This window comes from Echiichthys vipera (genome assembly GCF_963691815.1).
Source record: "Echiichthys vipera genome assembly, chromosome: 20".
In the NCBI taxonomy this organism is placed as follows: domain Eukaryota; kingdom Metazoa; phylum Chordata; class Actinopteri; order Perciformes; family Trachinidae; genus Echiichthys; species Echiichthys vipera.
Genome location: NC_139845.1, coordinates 19987144 through 20009783, shown reverse-complemented (window position 1 = coordinate 20009783; position 22640 = coordinate 19987144). Strand labels below are relative to the sequence as shown.

Here is a 22640-nt window from a genome sequence, read left to right as displayed (position 1 = left end):
TTTACCCTCCTCCTTTGTTCAATTCAGGTTTTCAGGAGTGTTTGATGTAACGTGTACCATTATCAGTGATTAGTACTCAAATTAAAGTAAAATTACAGCTTTTTATGTACACAAAACACAACTTTTAGAATGTAAATGTAATTTGTTACTTCCACCAGACAGTATATAACATAAAAAATACAAAACATGTTCAACCCACAACCAAATAAATAACTCACTTAACATTTAATTTAGTATTCGTAATTATATAACATCATCTTTAATAGTGTTGAATCAATACTCTCAGTACATATAAAGTTCTTAAAAAGCTTAAGTAAAGAAAATCACTGTTCCCAGCCGAGACATAGTCCAGCACATTGCCACAAATTGTAATTTTTACACTCACGTTTTCGCATTGAATCAAACATGATATAAAATGTTATCAGTGATCTTTAGAGGTGCTGGTAGGTGGATTTTGTTACCTTCCAACAAAGAAAGGTTAGCTGTTCCAAAAGTGATTTTCTGCATCTCCTGAAATGCTGCTTGACCATGCAAAGAGACGGGGGAGAAATGAGGTTGGATCTGTAAAGTGTGATCATTCAGCATTACTTTGTAATACCCAAACCCAGGGGCGGAGTGGCTATAGGGACAACCGGGAGATTTCCCTGTCGGCCGGTGGCCAATAAGCTCAAATGAACTGGCCGGCAGACTGCCTTGCGCAGCCGTGTGATGCTCATGTCCGGCCCATTGAGTTAAAACTCTTCAGAATCAAGCACGTTCCTGTGAAAATCTCAGAAATCTCTATAGACCGTAGATGCAGATAATCTACTTGTTGTGCCTTTACATCTCGCTCATGGTTGCTACAGTGTCACGATCACTCTCATTAATCCAGCCTACTGATTTTTTCTTAACCTCCAATCTCAATCTAATTATTTTTATTCAGATATAAAAAACTTCCTTGACCACAGATATAATGGTCAAAAATCACGGATTTATTCCGAAACAACCAGGCATCAACTAGCGATGCAGGTGAGTTCACAGGAAAACGATTAGCTCAAGCTTTGACATTGTTGATAATTAGCAAAACATTTGAGCTGAGCTCATCATAGTTCCTCCTCAGTGGGGCTGTGTCGTCATATCACGGTTTGCACCACGAGTTTTACACACACACACACACACACACTCCTGGTGGAGGGGATGGGTTGGGCCCGTTGTGGGCCGGTGCAGTTAGAATTGTCCCGGTGGATTTTTGTGTCCCACTCTGCCCCTGCCCAACCCCATGTTGGCTTGCAGTTTCTTTCCATCTAGTTCTTTTGTGTTTGTGTTCACTCAACATCCTCTGATATAAAAACATGACAAACATTGAAGTTATTATCGTCTGTGCATGGGCTGCACACAGTGATAACATGGCAACTTAACTAACATTAAACATCTAGCTGCTCTTTTGAGGGCACGTGTAGGACAAGAGAACGTCAATCATATTCTTGATAATGGGAGGTTGAGGGTGGAGGCTGTGTGGCAGGTGGTGGGCAACGACCATCTCCCAGGCATCAACCAGATGAACATTCAGTCCTTTGAACATGGCTCTGAGCACCTTATCAATTCGCAGTGAGTACCAGTCGCTGTGGATTAAAACCTCATTAAGCCTCAGAGTTTTGGGGTTCCCGGTCCGTATCACGACCAGCGTGCCTGGAGCTCTGTCCAGCAGCCGCACCACTGCCCTGCGGATGCTCTGCAGCCTCCGGATGTAGACCTCAATGGGGAAAGTGCTGAAATGAGCCCAGATGCCAAAAACTACGACAGTGTTGGTGCCTCCATTTAAGCCATCTAATTCATTGGCAATGTAACGAAGCTCACTGGTTAGTTGGGGAGTAAAACTGAGAGGGGGGGCGTGGCAGCGGAACGTCACCAAGATGTTGTTTGCATGGTCTAAAGCCATTAGAGGTCCAACTTTCATCGGACTGTGCAGGTTAAACCACTTCAGCTCTAAAAGTATTACAGAGGGACAGATTAAGCTGCAGAATTAACAAAAAACAAGAACTTTTCATTTCCAGAAATCCATGTGGATCAGGTACCTGGTAGTGCTGCATTGAGGAATTCAAACCACTGTCTGACGGTGGAGTCTCCATACATGTGGACCACCTTGCCTTTCAGACACTGACTGATGGTAGAGGAGGTGCTGAACTGGCGAACTGTGGTGCCATCTAGTGCTCGCCACTCACCCTGGTAGTAATAGCCAGAGGGTCCAGACTTCACACTGCTATTTTTTACCTCTGGTTCACCTGAGAGGAAGTTAAAGGACATGGGTCAGGCTTTTTCCATTGTTTTGTTATCTACAACAAATCCCATGACAAGATATATGTGGTAATAAGAATGCCCACAAGGTGGCGCAGTTGGTGGAGAGAACCAGAATCCACACATGATGTGAGTATTGTTGATGTTTTCGGGGTCCTACTACTGGGATGTGTGTTGATGTGTATCCTACCTGCAATTCTCCAGTTTAATATTATTATTATTATTATTATTATTATTGGCAGTTGTAGCTGTAGTACATTTCATACTTTACCTTCCTCTTTTGGCACCACGGTGACATTGACGGGTCCCGAAGGCCGAATGTAGACTTTTATGTTGACACCACTGAAGAAAAGCACACATAACAAAATATCTCTTACACACACTACAACATTAACAACATAAAAAAACAAGAAAGGAGGAAAAACATAATTTCATGAAGTTAAAACAAGAAAAACTACTTACTACAAACAACTTCAAAATTCACAAAACTGAGCTTCACAAAATCCATTTATGAGTTAATACAGTATCCAACTGACATGCTGTCTCTCGGAGGCTGTAGAAGGCTAAGTAACACCAGATTTAGGCTACATCTTGGTGAGGGAAAACTGGCATGGCCATTTTTTGAAGGAACATTTTCATAAAAAGCCATGGGTCCAATGGTTTTGTAATGTGCAAGATGTCACTCACAGTGCTGAACCCACATTTAATCATCACCTGATTTTGCAGTTCTCTCAGCTCCACAGAACGCTGTAGCATCTTTCAGCTCATTGTGTTGTTTCTACAACCCATGATGATGTAAGGAACTACAGCTTTAACATGTACAAACTGATCTATAAATAAAACTTAAACCAGCTTACTGCGCTTCCTTTAATGCTAATTAGATTCTCCGGTCTCTGTCACAGGATGTGATGTTCAATAGTGTCAAAAGCAGCACTTCGATCTAGTAAAACAAGTACAGAGACAAGTCGTTGGTCTGAAGCTATTAGTCATTAGTCATTTTCATCAATGTCTGTCACAATGCTATGATTCATTGTTCAAGTCCTCAAATAACCCATGATTATGTAAGAAGTCATACAACTTATGGCATCTATTTTCTCGAGGATCCTAGAGAGAAAGGGAAGGTTAGGTATAGGCCAAAACTTCAAAAGCAGGTGATGGATTTTATCTCTAATAGTTAGAATTTTATCATTAATGAAGCTCATGAAGTCATTACTACTGAGGGTTAGAGGAATACATGGGTAAATAGAGGTGTGGCTCAAGGGTGTGGTTAAAAGGGTGAGTAGGTTTATGTTCATAGTTATGAATATAACCAATCAAAACTTATAGTGAGATAAACGCAGTACTAAGGCTATCATTACCAACGTCCTACAGTGCTCACTATCAGATTTAAGGAAACTCTGCGGAATCAGATCGAAATTCAGAGTACGGACCAGGAGTACAGTACACTATAACAAACAGAGTTGTCTGTATTGTTTTCCAAGTTGCATTTGAAAGACTAAGAACAAGACTTTCAAATGAATTAAATTAAGTTAAGGTTTAGGGTTGAGTCAAAGGCCTGATTCATAAATGGATGCAACTCCTCCTCGCCACTGCCTTGGGGAATATGAGTATTAATCATAGACTGCATAAAAAAATGGAGGTAGCCCCTCTGCCTGAGACCGTTCTCTCTACTTGATCCAATCATATTTGCCTCTGGGAGCTGCCATCTTGTCAGACTTTGACTCCTCCTCTTTTCCTCTTACCAAAAAAGGGCATTGATGTGACGTTGGGGGGAGGGAGATACGTCCATCTAGCTGACGTATACAGAATTAGCCTCATTAGCTCACCTTAGCTCCACCATCTGGGAGCTAGGCTTACACTAGATAAACGCGAATGGGAGTCACTGTTGAGATTTTCCATGGGAATGGGAGTCTTTTTTTAAATTTATTTTGTGATGGGAACAGGATTTTTTTAGAGGGTAGAGACTGACACGGCACTCCGTGTCTCTAGCAGAGATTACACCAGCTCCGGGAGTAAAGTGCAGGCAGTCAGCATTTATGATCTATGATTTAAACTGATATTCAACAACGTACTATGCCAATAGACTGTAAAACACAGACTCTCACGGCCTTAATCCTCTCAGTACTCCAGATTAGCATCTAGTGTATGTGCCATAGATAGTAGGCTGTATTGCAAGTCATGGTGCAAGAGCGGCCTTAACTAGGTTTAATTATGCTGTGAAAACGGCCTATTTAACATGGGGGTCAATGAGAAACTGCTCTATTGGGCAAACTACTCCTAATGGATACTCTGAGAACTGCAGTTTTTGACACTTCCATACTGGAACTAGGAAGTCGCTATGGTAGGGGCTTTGTATTAATGTGACTGGGAGGAGTGGATTATTTTAGGCCAACGTATTATTCATGACACAATGCTATTTATTACTACTTTTGTACTATTTGTACTAGGTAGTTCATTCTGAAAGGAGTCACTAAGTATGTTATTAGGCCTCCGCGTGGCCGTAGACTTTGTTTCTCTATTCATTCAATCACCAGAAAACAACTGTAACACACACAGAGACCAGTCTACACACACCAGATGCACGACACATACGCCCTGGCATTATGTGATACCCTGTTTTTTTTTTCAACAGCAAAATATCAAAGTACTTTAGTTCTCGTAGCTCACTTATACTAGAAGTCCAACAGCATGAGAGCCAAGTCGCCATCGGTGGTGGTGCTTCATGAAGCATTAGTTGGACTTGTTGACCCCACTAGATGGAGCTCTTGATTTAAAGAAAAGGGCTCAATGAATGGTGGTTTAGTGTGTTTTCAACCCTTTGTTGAACAGAGAACTCCATCTAGTGGAGAAATAATGATAAATAATGAAAATGGTTCATGAAGCTTCATTTGAACATCATGAGTGAATCCCTCTTCCTCCTTTAGGTGACTGAACACTGGGCCAGTATTGATCGTTGGGGCCAGATTACACACCAGATTACATCTCCTGACATCAACTGTGGTGTTTTTGATTTTACTTCAGAATAAAATCAGCTGTTCCTTGAGGAGTCAACTCCTAGTAGTGCATGGTAACACAAAGAATTCACCATGGTTAGAAAGATGCTTTCAAAAGAGCTCTGGGATAAAGTAGTGGATAGGCACAAGTTAGGAGAAGGATCTAAAAAGATTTCAAAGGCTTTAACTATCCCTCTGAGGACCGTTCAGAGTATTGTCCAGAAGTGGAAGGCATGTCAAGTCTTAATGGCAGAGGTTGGTCGATCTGTGCATGTGACAACAATTTCACAAGTCCTACATGTATGGTAGGGTGGCGAGAAAGAAGCCTCTACTGAAAAACGTCAAACTGAGTCTCATAAAACAAAAAAAATTGAAGATTCTGATGCCATGTGGCAAATGGTTATAGGGTCAGATGAGACCAAAAATGAAATTTTTGGGCTGAATTCCAAGCGCTGCAATGTTTGGTGAGAAAACAAACACAGCACACCACCCACAACACCCGTACCCTACAGTGAAGCCTGGTGGTGGCAGCATTATATTGTGGGCTACTTTCTCTTCAGCAGGGACTGGGCAGTTGGTCAGGATCGAAGGGAATGGATGCTGCCAAGTACCACCAAATTCTTGAGGAAAACCTGCGGCCCTCTGTTAGACACTTCAAGATGAGCAGGTGTGTCACCTTCCAGCATGACAACGACCCAAAACACATCGTCATAAAAACAACACAGTGGCTAAAGGACAGGAAGGTGAATGTCCTAGAGTGGCCTAGTCAGAGCCCTTATCTAAATCCTACAGAACATCTCTGGATGGACTTGAAGAGTGCAGTCCATCACCGCTCACCACACGATTTGACTGAACTTGAACAGTTCTGCAGGAAGAATGGGGAAATATTTTCCAATCTAGGTGCACAAAGCTGCTAGAGACATATCCAAACAGACTGATGGCTGTAATTAAAGCAAAAGGTGCCTCCACAAAGGATTACAGCTGGGGAGCCCTGGTCAAGACGATGTGCTGCAGTTTAAACCGAGCATCAGAATGGGGAAGAAAGGTGATTGAAGTGACTTTGAACATGGCATGGTTGTTGGTGCCAGACTGGCTAGTCTGAGTATTTTAGAAACTGCTGATCTACTGGGATTTTTATGCAGAACCATCTCTAGGGTTTACAGAGAATGGTCCGAAAAAGAGAAAATATCCATTGAGTGGCCGTTCTGTAGGTGTGTTTTGGGTCATTGTCATGCTGGAAGGTGACACACCTGCTCATTTTCTGTAGTTCTGAAGGTGCAAATGCCTCGTTGATGCCAGAGGTCAGAGGAGAATGGCCAGACTGGTTGGAGCTGATAGAAAGGCAAAAGTAACTCAAATCACCACTCGTTACAACCGAGAAATGCAGGAGAGCATCTTTGAACACACAACACCACCTACTTTCTAGCAGATAGGTAACAGCAGCTGAAGACCACACTGACACTTTATTAAGCACCAGGTGCACCAGTCCTGCCTCTTTGCTCCCTCACCTTTGAAAGAGCATTGTCTCGTTGTGATTGAGGACCTCTTTGGGCTGGACTTTTTCTTGAATCTTGGCGTGGTCGGTCCTAGCGTCACAGCTCAGGTTCTTTGGTTTGTAGCAGAACCAAGGCTCGCCTGTACGGAGGTCAGTGTAGTTGCACAGTGGCTGAGTTGGACGTAGGCAGACGTTACAGTTGGTAGTTTCAAAGTGTGAGCCTGAGCGAAAGAGACTCCTGAATTGAGTCCTGTCAGGCCTTTCGCTGGTCAGCCTGTTCAGTACTGTGACAGCCTCACTAGAGTGAACCAGCAACACCTGATTGGACAGAGAACCAGAGTTTCCACTAAAATCTACAATTTGTTTGTAGAAAAGAGCTTTTATCTGAAATGAAAAAGACTCAATGTTTCTTAAATGACTGATATTTTTAAGGGGCAAATCTGCAAAGGTTATCATTACAAAAGCACATGTGAATAGGCGGGGCTTAGTGAACAATCATTTAGAGGATAGGTTTCAGATAGAGTGCCTACAATCGCATTTAACTTGATAGTCTATTTAGCATTACCTCAACCTGCGCGTCTCCTTCCCACAGTAAAGAGAATAGAGCAGAGTAGCTGCCATTGAGATGATCCACCACTTGCCCAACCACACCTGCACCAAGCTTTTGGTTGTGCAGCCGGGCGAGTAAGAAGTCCCCCCCAGACTTCTTGGGACGGCCCTGGAAGTCAAACATGTTGATTATAACATGCAGCTGATCCCCTACGTGCCACTGTCCTCCTCCCCTCCTTGAAAGAATGGTGAAGGTGCTGTGAGCTGGATGACTTGTCTTCTCCGGGGGAAGAGGAGATGGCAAAAGTGGAGTTTCAGGCCAAGCAATGGAGTCTAGTAGGAGGTGTTCCTCCAGTGCGTCCTTAGGGGTCAGTGGCTGGAAGGTGCAGAAGCCTTGATGCATGTCAGGGCCAGTGGAAACAGTCTGGACGATGATTATGGAGTTTGCCCAATGCTGAAACTGGCAAGGGGTTGAGAGTTGTGATGTTCAAATGAAGCTTTATTAAGCATTTACATTATTTTCTGAGTCCACTAGATGGAGCTCTCTGGTCAACAAAGGGTTAAAATACATTGAATAACCATTCATTGAGCCCTTTTCTTTAAACCAAGAGCTCCATCTAGTGGGGTCAACAAATCCAACTAATGCTTCATAAAGCTTTATTTGGACATCACTGCTTGAGAGAGATGGTGACAGCGATTTAACAGACAGATGCACTGAAAGCAAATTAACTAAATAGAACTATAAAGCAAGTATGTGTGTCTTTCCATTTTCCTTTACACATCTTGAGAATCATTCATGTGATCACACTTGGAAGTGTATTGCTGGGGAACCATTGACGTGCTTTGTGTCAAATTTGGTGCAGTTTGACCAGACTTTACATTTTGGACAGTAACCCTTAAATCATAATTCTCAGAAACACATTTTCCTGGATTATATGGGTTATATCCTATGGATATAAATCACGGCCTTTTGCTATTTCCCACAGTTTTATGTGTAGATATTATGTCAGCATAGCTATGACGAATATGGTGCTCATAGAATGCCAAATTGCTCAAAATTACATCAGACTGGAAAAACTGTGACAGCTCTTATCATCTTATACATGCAAGTACTATTGTTGAAGTATTTCTGAGATTTTATTTGTTCTGCACTTCACCATGACTTGTGGTGTCAGCCTTTGTTTAAAAAATATATTTGCTATTTTTCAGAAAAGATGCTCTTTTGTTCACAGAATAGACCATATTTGGGTGCTGCTGAGCCATAAATGAATGAGCCACCTATTTTAATGTCTGACATATTTTTCAACGGGGTAATTTTATTTAACACAATTAACAATTTTTTGCGCCAGTTTTAAGTAAAGACAAACAAAGGTGGCTCTTTTAGTTCATTTGTAATAACTGCTAATGGTAAAGGACTTCAAAGAATGAACATAGATGTTTCTTGTTAATAAATACATTTGGGAGCAATTTTTAACTTTAGTTTTCATCCTTGCATTAGAGTAATAGCATTTAATGTTTTAATGTTACTGTACATTGTGAATATTGCACTGAAGCTTGATTTGAAGGAAATCCTGAATCAAATTGAAATCGCAATATCTGCCAGAAAAAAAAACAATTGGATCTTTTCCTAAAATTGTGCAGCCCTATCAGCAAGTGAAGTGCAGGATTATAGTGTAATTCCAGCGCAAAAACATTGCATGGTCTTTTTCTGCACTTATATACATCAAATAAGCTATTGATTTTTTCACGTATCAACTATTAATGGAGATATCCGGTAGAGTCGCTTAGAGCCGGACGCTTATTAGCTCAGGGCATTTAGATGAACGCATTAAAACGGCTTTTTTTGTATTAGGTAAGTCTTTCCAAACACTCTTTTAATAAACTCTGGGTTCACTAACTATACTATAATTTAATGCATTTTTTCTCGAAGGCTTATTTGATGTGCTGAAAAAGACCATGGGATGATTTGCATTTTTGATAATTTTAAGGGGATAAAACCATTTAACTATACTTGAATATAAACAGGGTACACGCTTTAAGTGGGACCACTAAAATCAAGTTCTCACCTCCAGAATGCCCATGTTACGTAGAACAAAGAGTAGCACAGCCACAGCCAGAAAGAGGAAACAGGCACTGTACTTCATTCTTACACTCCATCTGGCCTTCGGGACAGTCTTCATCTCTGGCTGCAGCAAGGGCCCACTTCCTCTGGTAGTGGATTAAAAACTATTTAAAAAAAAAGCAAAGGGGTAAGTGACACCTTATCATGCTAAAGAATATTACTTGCTAAAATTCAGTTTAGATAAAATGATAATAATAGTGTGATGTGTCTGTGTAATGGCCACAGCCATGGGCACACAAACATCTTAAAAAGTGGTAACCACACCTTGCTTTCTTTTGCTCATGCAGTTTATCTTAAGTTGAGATATCATATAATTTCTCGGATACTTTATACATATATGGTGTTTGGACAAATAATTTACAGGACACATTGATTTTGTTTCACATACACATCATTTATTTAGTGTGACAGTATCAAGGTTTTGTAGCGTGCACATTCAGTTACTTTTGTACAGTCTATTCTTTCTAAACTCTTTCATTGAGCTCCTTCGTGTCTGAGATTCTGCACTCCTGGGCAAAAGGGTGACACCCAGAGCAAGAGTTGTTTTATAGAAGAGGTGGAACAATTGGACTCTACCACTCCTCACAATGTCATGGGGTCCTTCCTGCTGCTGTCTGGAAATGGAGCCGGACCGAACACGCATCAGGAGGAATTTAGCATTAAGCCTGAACTCTAAGTTAATTTATCCTATGATGGGAAACTTATAATGATTGTAAGATCATTACAAGTTTCCCATCTCATATGAACATGCCGTTGCTCTCTAATATTAAAATAATTAATCATCGTTGTGAATCAGTATCAGAAATATTTCAATAATCCCAGGGGGAAATTATTAGTGACTGATCACATCACAAGTGATAAAAACAATTATTCATTGATCCTAGTCTCTGAGGCTGTCCGCAGAGTCAGTGTTAATAAAAAAAGGACATGCAGATCAAGGTTTCATTCAGAGTGTAAGAATATTTGAATGTGAGTGCAAATACTGCAGTGCAAAGAAATTATGCATAAAAATGACTAATTAACAAATTATATAAATTACTATTTAACATTAGATAGTCCTGGGTTATCAACTAATATCCAACCAGGAAGCTGAAGCTAAAATATTCCTTCAGATATAACACAAGTTTCCTATTTTCACTTATCAATCAGGCACATTATCAAGTTATGTGCCATTTTGTTTTAATTGAGTCATTTTATTAATTCTCAACACTTTTCAGCAGTGGCAAACACTTTGCGGTAATGCACACTAGGTGGCAGCTGCGCAGCACTGATGTCGTTCTTTCTGGCAGGCATTTAGCTCCTCAAAAAAAAGGGAATAACATCCTGATATGTGAATCCTTTTCTTTTCTTTTGATGGTGTCTGAAACTTTTATCTGTTGACATAGATAAGCCCATGAGCTTTGTTTATTCCTAACTGTTATCCCGTACAAGTTTAAAGCTGTGATGTTACTGTACAGTTGAAATGAGGGAGGCATGACCATAATGGCCGCTTTACTAGTTCTGGGGGAAGCGTGGGTCTTGTTTTCAATGTCATGTAGATGTTAAACTGTTTATAATGTTTAATGCATATTATTAGTTGAGACTGTCAACTTATGTTGCCAATGCTAAATAACTTTTTGCTGTTAGTTCGTAATGTGCCTGGGTAGGAAGCAGACACATTATGAATGTCTAAAGGTTTAAATAATTACAATAATTAAAAACATGGAGAAGGGAGCTTAGCCAAAAGCACCGAACTTTGGTGACCCAAGGATTCCCTTGCTGCTCCGTTTACTGTGAGACAGCTCGGTAACTGAACCCATAGTACCGGAAAAGTAAGGAATTGGCTCTTTGTCATCGCCTCTGGTTAATGTTGCAGTACCAGGATTCTGATCAAAGTTCTGTCTGATAATTAAAGCTAATTTAAGACCCTCCAGTATAACGTATAGAATAGCCTACCATTAGTTTTAGACGATTCAGGCCGTCTTAAATTAGCAACACTTAGATCTTCCTTAACTCATCTATCCCTATTTAACTCAATATTGCATTATTCTTGTGTTATCCTTATCATTTAATTAAAAAAATGTTAGAGTCTTCTGGCCGGAACACCGTCAAGATGGCCGCATAGCGAGGGAGCTCCAGGTTGAACCACAGCAATTCGAGTAATATCCCTATATAAACAAAACAAATCTCACCTCATCTCATCTCATCTTCATCCGCTTATCCGGGGTCGGGTCGCAAGGACAGCAGCTTTAGCAGGGGACCCCAAACTTCCCTTTACCGGGCCACATTAACCAGCTCTATCTTGGGGATCCCGAGGCGTTCCCAGGCCAGTGTGGAGATATAAACTCTCCACCTAGTCCTGGGTCTTCCCCGAGGCCTCCTCCCAGCTGGACGTGCCTGGAACACCTCCCTAGGGAGGCGCCCAGGGGGCATCCTTATTAGATGCCCGAACCACCTCAACTGGCTAGAGAAGGGGGATAAGAAGCACTATCACCTATTTGAGCAGTAAACGTTGTCTGGAGACAGGTGGGAGAGAAAGACGGAGCGGTTTCAGTTAAATATAAACAACCAAGATTGTGCTTGATAATGAAATCATTGATTAAAAATGTTTTCCTGTCAAAGACCTGATATTTAATAAGACTAGATTTAGTGTGTTAGCAACATTATTATCTTCCCCGTGATTTAGGATTGGCTGTGACTGACGAGGGAAGGATGCTAGATTTGATACATTTTCAGAATGACCTGGGTTTTTTTTTGCTTAGCCTTTTTCGATTACTTATCAAGACTTGAACTGAAGAAGCTATTGACTTGGGCCCTGACTTCTTCTTGAAAAAGCCATGAGTACAGTTCGTCCTGTAGTCTGAGCCCAGCACATTTGAGTTGGAGCTTGCTGTATTTTGTACACAAGTCACTAAACGTGCTGTACTGTTGTTATCAGGCTGTTGAGACAGAGGATGATTCTGTCGTCGAGGTGGGGGTGGTGCATGATGTGTCTTTGGTGATTTGGCCAGAACTGGACTTAGAGCAAGTGATGGGAGAGGTGACAGTGGGGGAGGTTGCAGTGAGTAATTTGAGAGATGGACTCTAGGAATCGGGCGGGGTGTAAAATTTGTCCCAGCAGTAATCAGTTGTTTCATGTGATCAGTGAACTCCAAGAGAGGGGAGGAGGTGGACAGAGTGGGTGTAGAGAAGGTGGAGCTGGATAGGGGGCGGGAGACTTTTTCTCCTCGCTGATCATGTTCCAAGCTCTCTTCCTGCCAAGGCTTTGTTTTAGCTTCGTCATGTTTTGATTCCTCCTGTTTCATGTCCTTGGCAGAGGGAACAGATGAGTGACGTAGGAGATAAATCTATCTGCTTTAAAAAGGTGTCTGCGGTCCCAAAAAAGTTCAAATTGTCAATAAAAAGAACTGAGCTTACGGCAGATGCAGCTGAAAGCCATGTGTTAAGACTCAGAAGTCTTGAGAATTTCTCAACTCCTTTTCCAACCGGCAGCAGAGGCCCATTGATGGACACTTCAACAGCTGACTGTGTTTAGCAGATAAATAAAGTCTTGCTTTAGTACTTCAGACTGCTGTTTCACAACATCGTTTGACCCTATGTGCAATACAATGCGCTTAACCGTTTGGTGCTCCTTTACGAAAGCCATGATTTTCTTGTTCATGTCAGATACCATGTCCTTAGGAAATCAAAGGATTTTGGAGTTCTTACTGCCAAAATTTCTCCTTTTTATCTCGCAGAGTCACCCACAATCAGAGTTTCATGCCCAGGCATTAGCTTTCTCTGTGGCCTTTCTGAGTTTCTTTTTGCTCTTACCTCGTTGTGAGCAGATGAAAAATGATCCAGGTCGTCAGATGGGGATCCAGGATCCTGCAGCAGTGGAGCAAATCTGTTCTCCAGTTGTACACATTGTTGTTGGGGAGGTTTGTTGTTATTTCTCCCTTTGGCAGCTGTCTGGGGCTCTGTCAGCAGGGGTTGATGAGGCGCTATGCCGGGAGGGTAGAGCAGGCCAGCCGGTCGCATCACAAATCCCAATGCCCTGGACTCTGCCTGTTAGTCTCCCACGCGTTCCCCAGGGAGAGGATTTACTATTAGGCTTAGCACCAATAGAGTTCTAGCAAGAACTTGTGGATTTATTACCTTGTACATGGTTCTCCTGTATCTTCGTAGTGATAAAACTAGCCGTGTGTTAGAATTTTCTTGTCCACTGTTTTGGGGACCATGGTAAAGTTGTATCATTCCCACATTGTCCATTAACTTCTAACCTGTGGATTTAGGTTTCCAGTACTGCAATCTTCTGGAGAAGTTTGTGGTAGTCGTCTTCAGACAAGGGAGGCATCTTGCTGCTAATTAGCTTTGGATCTGTTTCACTGCAGGCTTTTGCTATGGGTTCGGCCTAGGTTGAGCAGTACTCAGGTCATTTACGTAATTATGGCAGTAGTCTTCTATCCACAAAAAGTGTATAGTCCCATTGATTTATCGGTATACAGGAGCCACTGCTCGTAATTCACTTAGAAGAAAGCATGAATATCAGCACAGAATTGCAAGCAGAGGCGAGAGCAGAGAAAAAAGTGCCTGAACTGCAAGAAAGCCGGAAGAAAAGTGGGAAGACTATTACTAATAAGAGCCAGCAGTGGGTCCCAGGTTTGGTGAAATGCCGTCAAAGATCCCCTCTGTGAAAACCTTAACTTCTCTAACCGTAGACATTGTAAAATGTCACGTATCCAACTGTTATGAGTCGGTGGAGAAACCTGTTTCCATTCAAGGAAAATGTTACGTCTGGTGAGCAGGGTGGTAAAGGCCACGACACGTTGTGCAGTAATGGGCAGATTTTTAGAATGAGGGAGTCCAAAAAGAGCAGTCAGGGGATTTGGTTCCAAATTTGTGTTAAGAGCCAGTTTGAGGGTTTGAAATATATCAGACCGAAATTCAGCAAGCTCGGCTACGTCCAGAACATGTGTGCGTGGTCGGCTGAGTCTACGTGCATCACTGTGACTAGGGTATATCTTAGCCAGTTTGTGAAAGCTCTATAAATGGGCTCTATTAATCACCTACCACTGTAATAGGCCCTGCCTGGCACAAATCAAGGTTGAATGGACCAGTTTTAAAATGTCCCTCCACTGGACCTCAGTAACGTCTACCCCCAAATATCAGTCATTTGTGCTGTATGTTGAGAGACAGGAATTGGTCTCATCTTCACGGAGGTGGTTCTGAAAATGTGGGAATTGCTTTTATCGAAAAATAGGCAGGCTGTATTTGTCCGACATAGGTGCAAAGGATGCAAAACACCTTCCTCATACAGGTCATCAATCCAGTTCATATCCGGCGCTGTGTAAAGCGGCAGCCAGCAACAGTTGCTCCCTCTCCTTTCCGCACTTTTTTGCTATTTTATCTTATTTTACTGTTTTTTTTATTAGTGCTTTTTCCTGTAAGTCGTCGTGCTAACCTTAGCCTAAACTTAACCTTAGTTTGTTAACTTTCTTACGTGTTTTTTGTCCGTTTGTCTCATTCTTGGGACTATTTTTGCCGACCGCGTCTCCGTCTGGACGCAACAATGGCGGTTCCATTGTTTAGACCCGTGAACAGCTGTTGTCGCTAGCACCTACGGCGCTAATGCGGGAGAGGCCTGAAATCCCCACAGAACTGAGAAGAAAGTACAGGGGATGTAAGGCTGGACGTAGACACCGGGAAAAGAAGAGGAGATACAAACCATCTCTCCCTTCCATCACCATGGGGAACGTGAGGTCGCTGGCTAATAAGATGGACGAGCTGGCGGGCCTGGTGAAGACTCAGTGGATGTATCGTGTGAGCAGTGTGCTGTGTTTCACAGAGACATGGCTCCACGAGGACATCCCGGACTCTAACGTAACTGTGGACGGCTTTCAGACTGTTCGGGCGGACAGGAGTCACCGTAAGAGTGGCAAGAGAAAAGGTGTGGGACTTGCTATTCTTATTAACAACAAGTGGTGTCATCCTGGACACGTTACTGTAAAGGAGCGTGTGTGTAGCCCGGACATTGAGCTGCTTGCCGTGAGTCTTTGGCCTTACTACCTGCCGAGGGAGTTTTCACACCTGATCGTTCTGGTTGTTCACATTCCTCCAACTGCAAACGCGGCGCGCGCGAGTGACGTCATCCACACCGTCGTCGCGGGCTTTCAGACATGGCACCCAGACGCATTCATTGCAATATCTGGGGACTTCAACCACATCACTCTGGCTGCAACACTGCCCACTTTCAAGCAGTTTGTGGACTGTCCCACAAGGGAAAACAAGACACTGGACCTGCTGTATGCTAACGTTAAGGAGGCTTACAGCTCCACTGCCCTTCCTCCTCTTGGAAGATCAGACCACAACCTCATCCACCTGCAGCCCCTGTATAAGCCCCAAGTCCAGCGGCGGGAGACTGACGAAGCTTTACAGGGTTGCTTTGAACTCACAGACTGGGATTTGCTCTGTAATTCACATGGGGAGGACCTTGATGATCTCACGGACTGCATAACAGGATACATCAATTTCTGTGTGGACAGCGTTGTTCCTACAGTGACTGCACGCTGTTTCCCAAATAACAAGCCGTGGGTCACCAGAGACATCAAAGTCCTGCTGAATGCGAAGAAGAGGGCCTTCAGATTAGGGGACAGAGAGCAGATGAGACAGGTCCAGAGGGAGCTTAAGGAGAGGATCCAACAGGGCAAAGACACCTACAGGAGGAAGCTGTGGCGGGGACATGTGGAGCGGCATGAGGAGCATCACTGGCTACAAACCATCTGGTAGCCAGACAGTAGGAGGTGGTACTGAACGTGCCAATGAGCTGAATCTGTTCTTCAACAGATTTAATGAAAAGGCTCTGGACCACCCCCCCACGGCTCCTCCACAACCATCCACCTCCAAACCTCCAACCCTGCTGACACCTCCCCCTCAATTCCTTCCTGATTTTGCCCTACCTGTCCCCTCCCCCCCGCCATCACCTCTCTCCACCCCCACCAACACACACAGCAGGTAGACCTTCACTGCAGAGCAGGTGAGGAAGGAGCTGTGCAGACTCCGCCCAGGCAAGGCAGCAGGTCCCGACGGTGTCAGCCCGAGGGTCCTCAAAACATGTGTGATCCAGCTGTGTGGAGTCCTGCAGTACATCTATAACCTCAGCCTGAGTCTTGAGAAGGTCCCTGTGCTGTGGAAGACATCCTGCCTGGTACCAGTACCAAAGAAGGTGCGTCCCAGCACTTCTGAAGACTACAGACCAGTGGCGCTGACGTCGCACCTGATGAAGTCCCTGGAGAGGCTGGTCCTTTCACTTCTTCGGCCCCTGGTCAGCTCATCACTGGACCCTCTACAGTTTGCCTACCAGCCGAGACTAGGTGTGGAGGACGCTATCATCTTCCTGCTCAACCGTGCCTTCGCCCACCTGGACAGACTGGGAACCACAGTGAGAATCTTGTTCATGGACTTCTCCAGTGCGTTCAATACCATCCGGCCTGCTCTGCTGGGACGAAAGCTGACGGCGATGCAGGAGGAACCCTCCCCTGGTTTCCTGGATTACGGATTACTTGACGGGTCGACCACAGTATGTCAGACTGCAGGATGGAGTGTCTGACACTGTGGTCAGCAGCACTTGAGCTCCACAGGGTACTGTTCTTTCCCCATTTCTGTTCACCTTGTAAACCTCAGACTTTCAGTTCCTCTCTGAGTCCTGCCACCTGCAGAAGTTTGCTGACGATTCTGCAATTGTTGGCTGTGTCAGTGAGGGGAAGGAGGAGGAGTACAGGGGCGTTGTGGACTCTTTCGTCGACTGGTGTGCAGCTAATCACCTGATTCTAAACGCCACCAAGACTAAGGAGCTAGTGGTGGATTTCTGCAGCAGTATACCTGGACAACAAACTGTACTGGTCCAAGAACACTGAGGCTGTTTACAAGAAGGGCCAGAGTCGTCTCTATTTCCTGAGGAGGCTCCGGTCATTCAATGTTTGTAACACCATGCTGAGGATGTTCTATCAGTCGGTGGTAGCCAGTGCCATCTTCTTTGCTGTTGTGTGCTGGGGCAGCAGACTGAGGGCAGCAGACGCCAAGAGGATCGGTAAGATCGTCAGGAAGGCTGGCTCCGTTCTGGGGGTCAATCTGGACTCTTTGGTGCTGGTGTCTGAGAGGCGGATGCTGTCTAAACTCCACAACTCTCACCCTCTCCACCATCTGCTGACTTCCAGCACCTTCAGTCATAGACTCATTCTCCCCCGGTGTAATACTGAACGCCGGAGGAAGTCTTTTCTTCCGGCGGCCATCAAACTTCATAATTATACTCCCCCGGACAGGTAAGGAACAGTGGAGACACTGTATCCTGAAAAGGTCACTTTGTCACTTTATATCATCACTGCACCACTTTATTCAGTTGTACTGTCACTTACTTCAGTAAGAAATGCTGCTATACTACACTGTCACTTTATACCACCACTACATCACTTATTTTGTGGTACTGTAACTTACTGCTGCTACACTTTACACTGTCTCTTTATATCACCACTACATCACTTTATTTATTTATTTAATGGTACTGTAATTATCTGCTGCTACACTTACTGTGCTTTAGGACATGCTGCTACATTTCACTGAGGTTTACTGTAACTTACTGTAACTTACTTCAGTACGAAATGCTGCTACACTCCACTGTGCCATACTGTCACTTAGTTCTGTAGGAAATACTGCTGCATTTTTAACACTTATAACTTATCGCTCCTTCTCACTTATTTAGTTTGTACTTATTTCATTTCAATCTGTTGCTAAACTGCACAGTGCGTATTGTTGTATATTGTATATACCTACGCTTAACCACGATGTCTGTTGCACTCTGTCACACTTAGTTCATTGCTTGATTTATTTTCCGTTAGCTTTATTTTGATTTGATTTATGTTAATGCTTATTGTTACTCTGACCCTTTCCCACCTTTTGTATTGAAACTGTTGCAAAATAATTTCCCTCGGGATAAATAAAGCTTCTTGAATCTTGAATCTTGAATCTTGAATCAAGCATTTTGAGGCCCTTAACCTACCATATGCGAAACATAGGATCTGTGCAGGAAGGGAGAAATGCATAATTGTTCAAAACTTGGGCACGGGTTGAAGCCCTGTTAGAGCCGTGCTGCTTCCTGAACTGGATCCAGATTTTAATGGTATTTGTGATGACCATTTTAGGTGAAAACTTATGGGCAATTATGGGGAGCTGTGAGCAAATTGTGTGCAAAGAGCAGTAAGCAGATGTTATCTCAGTATGAGCCCAGGGTGGGCAGATGTCTGCAACTTAAACGCAGAGCCAATATAAAAGTTTCTTAATGTTGTAGGCCCAGAAGTCGTGGCGGAAATTAGGGAGTTCTAGTCCCCCTTCAGGTTTAGGGATTTGAAGAATATGTTTTTTGATACGGGATGGTTTATTTGGCCAAATAAAGGCGTTAAGTTGTTGGTCTAGATAAGCAAAAATGACAGGGGGAGGGCCACCCATCTAGACAAGTCCGACTTATCTAGATGGGTGGCACTCCCCCTGTCCCTTGCAGGAGCGAGAATCAACACTCCTCTACTCCATCTCAGCCAAACCGGAAAACCCCCTATCAACTGAACTTTTGTATAATGTCTTGTGTATTTTGATTATACCTTCAGAACATTGATGGACTAAAGCCAGCATGGTCTCACTTTGTTCTCTATGTGCTCATAACTCAGAATCAAATCACTACAGGATCAAGCCAGTTGAATGTTCCAAAAAATAACCAAAACCAAACTGATCATATGGTTTTAACTGCATGTAAATCTAAATCAACAAAATAAATCTAACATATCCAGTAACTACAGTGAAAGTACGAAGTACAATATTTTGCTTTGAAATATCGTGGAGCAGAAGTAAAGTGTAGCATAACATAGAGGTACGTTAAGTTTTCACTCTCTAATGAATAAGAGGAGGTGAACGATAGTGGTGGGCTGGTGGCCAGGCAGGAGCTGAAAACGCACCAACCAAACTTTTAGCTTTGCCCTCATCTGCACCATCCAAACCAGCAAAAAAGAACCAGGATCTTACTCGTTCCACCAATGCCACATATTGGCAGACACATGCAGACTTTACAGGGTTATCTGTAATTGTAGTATGCAGTACTCTGCAATTATATTTTTCCTCTTAGTCCGCCAATTCACATCATTTTAGCACTATATTACCAGCTGGCCGATAAACTGCACCATATGAACGAACCAACAGCAAAGGATAAAGCTTCACAAACACAAGGAAAACTGCTTGCTGACCTGTTAAAAATCATTCATCTCGCTGGCAAAGTGCAGCTGAACCTGGGGCCTGATTCTGCACACTGCTGCACATTCAGCAGTAATGATCTCCAATCAAGGTAATATCCCTCAACCGGGACTTTCATCCCGAAACTCACAATAGACCTTAAAATTGGTCTTTTCCAAACTATCCAACATTCCAAAATCATCTGGGATCCGCACACTAAACCAAGAGGCCTCCTCAGTTGGAAAGCGTTTTTTTCCGACCCAAATCTAGGCTTTCTGTGTTTATCTGAAACATGGCTGACCATATCGTGGCCTGTTGCATCATTTACAATGCCCTGCTAAAATGTTTTTAGAAAGAATAAAATATAAAGGAAGGGTCGGTGGGCTGCTAACGTATGTGAAAGATGACATCAAATGTAAACAAATTGACCTGGTGTGCACAAATGACAATGAATGTATTGCCATAACCATCACCCTTTCCCAGCAAATGCCATTTAATGTGATTGGTGTATACATACCCCCATCATCCGACGTTAAGTTTTATAAATATTTTAAAATCCTGCTTAAGGAATTAAATACAAAGAATGTATAGTTCAAGGGGATTTTACTCTGAACTTAATCAGGAAAAGACACTAGTAAAAAGCTTAAGGCACTTACAATTTGAATGAACTCAATTAATAGATGTACCTACTAGGCATGAGCGAGTACAGCATTATCTGTATCTGTTTACCATATGAATTATCTGTATCCGTATCCGTACTCGGAATGGTTGCGGCCTAACCCGGAAAGGGGTTGAGATGTTTTAAAAAGTAAGGGCTTTAACCAGTATGTTATTTTTAGCATGCAATTGATATGGTTAATCAGAAATAGTATATTTGTTGCTGGTTAGAAAACTATTTACAGGTGAGCATCAGCATTGAGCTTCAGATCAATGGTTTTGATCACAACAGCAAACAAACTATTTACACAAGTTTACAACAGATGAATGTAATGAACAAGAGTTCTCATACTCAATATCGTGTGTGTGTGTGTGTGTGTGTGTGTGTGTGTGTGTGTGTGTGTGTGTGTGTGTGTGTGTGTGTGTGTGTGTGTGTGTGAAGCTGAGCGGTGCTCCAACATATCGCAGACACAGTCTGATAATGAGGATTTTTCATGTAATCCCAGGTATTACTCGTATATTACTCATATTCGGCAATAGTGCGTTATCCGCTGACACTCGATTGCTCCGCTACCTGAGTATCCGGCTCATCTCATACTACTAGAATGACAGATATCTCAAAGACTCAAACTTATCTCATTTTCAGTAATAAGTCTGAGAGAATCACTTAATCATTTAATCTCTTTACTTGTCTGCCAGATCACAATATGATGCTTATTGCTAGTTAATGAACAAAAAACAGGTTTATGTGTTAAAAAGACACCAATAAGCACTCCCATGGAATTGGACAACAAGATATGAACACATTTAAAGAAGAACTAGGCCGGGTTGATTGGAAATGAAGAGAAGCAATGATAAAAATTCTGATGTGCCTGTCTGACACTCAACATCAGTTGATTCACAATTCAAACAATTCAAACAATTCAGCCCGATATCATAGTTAAGGGAGAAAGGATCCAGACTCTGTCACGTTTTGAATATTTGGGAATAAAAGTTGACTCACAGTTGTCACTTAAAAACGTGTGAAACAGGTGTGTAAAATTGTTAAATTCCAACAACACTTGCTCTACTACAGACACTGGACAAAAAGCAATCACATTATCACCATTGTGTCTTTTTCTGATGTTAGTTTAGTAAAGTAATCAATGATTTAGCCGCTTCTCTATTAAATGAGTTTTTATTCCTGCGTCCAGATAGTGTTTGGAACACTAGGACCACCAATAGAGGTGACTGTACAGTACAGCACAGATCTACAGAGTTTGGCAAAGTGTTCTCTGTTAGAGCCTCTAAGTGTTGGAACTCAGTACCAAGAGAGATAAGGGAGTGGAACCGCTTTGCTGGTTTTAAATGCAAGATAAAAAACCAAGTTAAAATCATCTTCATGTTCTCATCATTAGTTATAAACTCAGACAGTTGATTTTACATGTGATGTTGTGTAGTTTTGTTATAAATGTGGGACTATGTTCTAATTTTATCATTGGTATTGTTGCCAAGCTGATATTTTTTAATTCTGTGGAATTGTATTGTTGTTGTAGTGGCGTCTTCATGTCGTTGCTTTTATTATTGATCCTGTGGCATTTTAAATGTTGTGAAATTGTGTTGTTGTAGTTACTGTATGTGGTTTACTATTGTGTAATAGTGTGATGTTTTTTATGTTCTAGAGTTAGGGACTACAGCTGAAAATTAGCATATAGCTAAATCTGGTACTGCTAAGCAGTTGTGCATTGTCCCTGTCAAATAAGCTAATAAAATAAAATTAATAAAAACATATCATGTGTCTTACCTCAGCAGAGATCAGAACAGTGATGGGATGTTCATGTGATCCTTTATCTTGCTGGTGCAGCAAGTGTCCCTTGTTCTTGTTTGGTATGTAACGTACATTGTGAGCTGCATGACTCAAGTTTCAGGTGTGGTCTGAAGGTGGAGTGCATTCATGGTGTTTATATATGGTCCTATGGATCTTTAAAGAAGTAGACAGGTTCCACCAGTTCTGTAACTGAGGAAAAATGTTCATCACTTCTGCAACTCAAACTGTCTGTGCGGAAGTTAGAAGACTATCGGAGTTTACAGCGAGACAGTGTTTGACATTGTGTGCGTAGACCAAAAGCAGGGAGGGTGACCCACAATGTAAAGTGTAAAGTATTTTTAATAAAACTGCAGTCACAAATTATGAAATTAAGAAGGACCAGATCTATCCTGCTTTGTGGTAGCCTGAGCGTCTGTCATTCAATCTTCCCAGTAGGATTGGGTATAGTTTGGGTTTTTCCGGTACCTGTGCTAAAATAGAAAATAATATAGATGCTTTTAAAATTTAAAAAAC

At 42.5% G+C, this 22640-nt stretch overlaps 1 protein-coding gene across 2 annotated transcripts; it reads right to left on the bottom strand.

The window, feature by feature from the left end:
• Positions 1–336: 336 nt before the first annotated feature.
• On the bottom strand, positions 337–22126 carry LOC310962764 (NXPE family member 3-like). Of its 2 annotated transcripts, none has more exons than XM_083935327.1 (7): positions 22104–22126; positions 9378–9537; positions 7328–7771; positions 6776–7080; positions 2546–2616; positions 2055–2261; positions 337–1965 (listed from the first exon to the last, which is right to left on the bottom strand). In XM_083935327.1, the coding sequence occupies exons 2-7, from the start codon at positions 9489–9491 to the stop codon at positions 1412–1414; spliced, it is 1695 nt and encodes a 564-aa protein (XP_083791453.1). In that variant the 5' UTR covers positions 9492–9537; positions 22104–22126; the 3' UTR covers positions 337–1411. The 2 variants fall into 2 exon arrangements, with proteins under 2 accessions (XP_083791453.1, XP_083791454.1); XM_083935328.1 differs by having other exon boundaries at positions 7328–7480.
• Positions 22127–22640: the final 514 nt, after the last annotated feature.